This window comes from Drosophila sechellia, chromosome 3L (assembly GCF_004382195.2).
Source record: "Drosophila sechellia strain sech25 chromosome 3L, ASM438219v1, whole genome shotgun sequence".
Taxonomy (NCBI): domain Eukaryota; kingdom Metazoa; phylum Arthropoda; class Insecta; order Diptera; family Drosophilidae; genus Drosophila; species Drosophila sechellia.
Genome location: NC_045951.1, coordinates 6,175,271 through 6,179,797, shown reverse-complemented (window position 1 = coordinate 6,179,797; position 4,527 = coordinate 6,175,271). Strand labels below are relative to the sequence as shown.

The following is a 4,527-nucleotide window of genomic DNA, read 5'->3' as shown; positions in this document are numbered from 1 at the left end:
CTTTTTCGCTGCTGCCTCTGCATACAATTAGCCTACAACGTGGGGCAACAAAATGCGCTTGTAATTTATTTAAAATCTTTCGCTTTCCCCAGCGCCGCCTTCTTGCCCCTCGTGCATTTGAATTGAAATTTCTGGTTTATGAACCATAAACTTAATCTGTGAAATAATCAGCAGAAGAGCAAACAAGGCAAGAGTCAAAGGCAGAAGAGCAGCCACCAAGTCAAAGAAGGCTTGGCATCGGTGGAAAAATAAAGGAAAAATCTGGCCGAAAGGAGGCTTTTTTTTTCCTGGCACCGACGTAAATGTGAAAAGCAGCAGAAAAAAGCCAAAAATAAAGAAAACCGAAAACTGAAAGCTGAAGACTGAAATGGAAGCCAATGGCAGGGCAAAGTGTTTTCCCGAGCCGAGGCCAATATGCACTTTCGGTGTTGTGTTGCCAAGCTGCTGACCTGCTGCTCAGCCAATTCAGGTGCAAATGCATCTTGGTCGACTCTCTGGGCCTTATCAAATTCCTGCCAAGTGCCACTTAAGATCCTTGCACATGCTCCTCCCTGCTAAACTATTTATTCCTCCTAACAGTTTGCAAATTGCTTCTCATGTGGGTTGAACTTTTAATAACACGGCAGGAAGGCAGCCAGTCAAAGCGGCGAGAAATCTCAGCAATTTATATGGCTGCGAGTCGGCTTGGTTCGGTTAGGTTCGGTTTCAACTGCAACTTCAAGGCGGGTGCCCGTTTCATGAATGGATTCTCCTCGTTTCGCCTGGGTTTCTTCGGCTTTTCTAGGTTTTCTGGGTTTCCTCGGCTTCAGCTGGCAATGGCCCAAATTATGCGAAGCAAATTCTCAAATACACCTCAAAAATTTTCAAAGTAAATCTTTTATTTGCTTGAAAAATACAAAAGAAAAATAATCATTAGCTGTATGACATTGTATTGTAATTCAACAAGCTCTCAGAAGTATTTTGTTCATATGTTAGCATTATTTTTCTCTCTGCATAAAACGCAATGCAATTACTTATCACAGTATGCTCCACAGCCAGACATGAGGTGACCATCGAGCGATGCTCGCCTGGCATCGAAATTACTTCACAGTTCTTGCCCGTGCCTATGAGTATGCAAATGTCTAGCATGCTGGACACGACTATTACCTGTCACATTGTCAGGTGATTGCGAAATTGTTGCGTTACGCCAGCGCCCAGGCGAAACCAACCGAATGATCCCCGAATGGCCAAATGGTGAACTGCAAACTGAGAGCTGAAGAAAACGCGGCTGAAAATTTGTGGGAAACATCAACTGCGGCTATGGGCGAGACTAAGTGCCCGGGCACTGGCAATGGGCACCCCATTGATGGCAGTTGGAAACGTGACTCGAACGTGACGTTTTGTGCAAACAGGAAGATGCCAACTGACAGCAGACGGCACAACTTGGCCAAAAGAGCAACAGTTGGCTTGGCTTTGGCTTTGGCTGTCTGTGGCTGTGGCCCCGTCCAGAAGAGACAGAAGAGTTAATACAGTTCGGCGCGGAGTTGACTTGATTGCCGGCGACGTTGGTGGTGGTCAAGGCAGCCAAAGGAAACAGAAACCCATAGCTAAGCCCAAACCCGAGCCCAAAGTCAGGCCAAGATCCGGGCCCAAAACGGTACTCACAAAATTACTTTAACTGCTCTGAAACGACTCTTGCCTTGACTTTGAATGCGTTGAACTTTTGTTTGCATAAACTTGGCCAACAGGCAGAGGCGGTTCCCTTTTGCCAGCCCCGCTGCTTTATCAGCACTCACATCATATTTACAATATGGAAATCATTTGCATTGTAATAATTTACAATTTCGCTGCGTAGGCCGATCTGTGCTAAGCTGGCTGTAACGATCTGGATGTTAGCCCGCTTGGCCAACTGGCCTGGCCAACAAAGGCATGTAATTGATGAAAGCCCCCAATCGCTATTAATGTCATCGATAACATTTCGATTCTGTGTCGAGTGAGTGGCGGCGATCCAACCAAGTTGGTGGGTCCCTGGGATGGATACCTATGTCTATGTCTCGGTTCTGGACTTGGACTCCCGACTCTCTCCGCTGGCTTTTGGCCCAGGTCCAGGGTCCCAAGAAGAGTTACAAGCTCGTAAACGTCGACAACACAAATCAAAACATGTCACAAACAGTTGCTACGCCTCGAAAATTCCTGGAAAGCCCCAAACAAACGCTTGTAGGTCGCTTACTTCCTGGTGTAATTGCTGTCAGCCTTCCCCGCAGGAATAGAATGAAAATGGAATTGAAAATGGTAATGGCAAAGGTAATGGAGATGGAAATGAAAATAATATATGGAAATGGAAATGGCTAATTTATGGGACTCGTCAAGGTAGATAGATTATAAATAATGCTGAAACATTTGGGCAGAAATATACTTTCGAAAATGCATAGTATAAAAAATACTGGCTTTACTTAATTTGTGTTCATATTTATTTTTAACAGAAAGTGTCAGTGGTGTTTTAAATTCAGTTTTAACTTTCCGCGTTATCACGAATCCAATTCAGATATGAAGATACTCTGGTAAAGAACTTTGGAAAGCCTGAGTCGCAATATTTACCAAATGAAAAGGATGTTAGTCCCAGTAGCACAAAGTTGGATTCATGCTTAATAACCAATGGACCACCAGAATCTCCTTTGCACACCATGTTTTCTCCTGGAGCAATACAAATTAGTGAAGCTGGAAATGCTGATTTCTTTTGCGATATATAGGCACGTTTGCACTCAAGATCAGATAAAATCTGGGCATTAAAGTATTTCAAGTTCTTATCGAATTCTGAAAATGTATCTGTATCTGTTTGAGGACTATTAGTTAAGGAAATATTACTATAGAAATGACACCTTACTTACCCGTGACTAATCCCCAGCCTGAGGTTGTTGCTTCACTAAATTGGTATTGAAATGTTTGATTTGGTAGTTGGATTAGTTTTATGTAGTCATCAAATAATATTGAAAAAGGAAGCTTTATCAGTGCAATATCGTTAGCAAGCGTTTTGGGATTCCATTCTTGGTGTATAACAAAATGATCCTTTTTCACTACCAATCGTTGTTGGCCCACTTCCGTTACATCATCAATTTTTACAGCACCGAAATATATATTAACAGCATATCTAAAGAGGAAAAACTTGAAAATTGTAAAATTTGGTTGTCATAAAAACGCTTTAATTTCGATCTTACATGTCTGGGTTGTCCAGGCAGTGAGCTGCAGTTAGGACACATTTTTCGGAGATTAGAGCTCCACCACAAAGAGGACGCCATTTAATATATTCTTGAATGTAGCCAAGATTTAGTTGCATAAGAAACGTTTGGTATGGAAATTGTTTGGATGCAGCATAGTGTCCATTGATAATTCGATTAAGTTTGTTAGTAAAAACAAACGGAAATAAAAACGCCAGGCAGGTTAAAGAAATTATTATTTTGCTGTGCATGTTTGCTTTCTACTAAAACCTAAAATTCTGTGCACTTCCTTTTAAAGGAAAACACAATGTGGGTAAAAGTAAATGGAAATTGAACTATATATTTGGTATTTTAATTACAGCTGTCAAGGCTAAAATTCCTAGAATTTCTTCATTTAAGTTAATTACTTTTTGAAAGGCAATTCCGAACTATCAAGAAATATGTGCAATTTGTGTAAATTGTTTTTTTGCTTTTAAAAAATGTCTGGCTAATTCCCAACTCGGCAGAAAATACAAAGAACAATCGAAAAACAATTATCAGATGTCCTGGATTGGCTCATCCGCATCGCGATTTCGGCGGGGCAACGCCTTAAATCATTTTAAGCAAACACTTGGTACCAAATGGCCGCCCATTGTATAAACTGCAGAACGCCGGTTAGCTTATCAAAAGAAAGCTTATTAATAACTCATATACATAATGCAACCAGATCGGGCCGGGGGCCAGGTGAGGCCGGCCATAATCACTAAATCAAAACATCCCCGACATGAGAAATGTGGAAATTGAAAAACGTTTCAGCACCGAGTGCGCGAGTGGGTTCCAAGAAAAAACAGCTCCATTGAGAGGTGAACACAAATAACTCAGCGGCGAACCCAGGACCCCGAAGATCTGGAGTCCGAAAAGCCAATGCCAAACCCAGAACTGGAAAAAGCCAACTGAAAACGCCCAAAGCGCGATACTCAACACTTCGGACAAGTTCTTGACACCAATGGAGCGAACGGGCCAAAAGTCTGGAAAAGGGAAAATATTTTTTATTGGCCATTTCAATTATCTTAATGCACTTTAATATACCAGGCGAGTTGAAAACTTTTTTACCGTTTTACCAAGACGCCCAGTGAATATGTGTGTGTGTTTGTGATTATCAGCTAATAAGGCATCAATAAATTTTGGTAAGCAGCAGCGGCAGCAGCCGTGGCCCGAAAATGCCAGACTTGGCCAAGACGGCTCACGCAGCCTCACGGCTCTTGGCCAGATCGCCTCGAGATGATGCCGCAGATTGAGGCGGCCAGATTGCAATTAATTTGCAATAACTTTTGATAAATGCGCGTCTGCGTTT

General features: G+C 42.2%; 1 protein-coding gene across 1 annotated transcript; it reads right to left on the bottom strand.

Annotated features, from left to right (window-relative positions):
• Positions 1 to 2,427: 2,427 nt before the first annotated feature.
• On the bottom strand, positions 2,428 to 3,469 carry LOC116801037 (brachyurin-like). Its single transcript, XM_032718357.1, has 3 exons — positions 3,195 to 3,469; positions 2,868 to 3,127; positions 2,428 to 2,811 (listed from the first exon to the last, which is right to left on the bottom strand). Exons 1-3 carry the CDS (start codon positions 3,443 to 3,445, stop codon positions 2,492 to 2,494), a joined length of 831 nt encoding a protein of 276 aa, XP_032574248.1. The 5' UTR covers positions 3,446 to 3,469; the 3' UTR covers positions 2,428 to 2,491.
• Between the last annotated feature and the right edge of the window lie 1,058 nt (positions 3,470 to 4,527).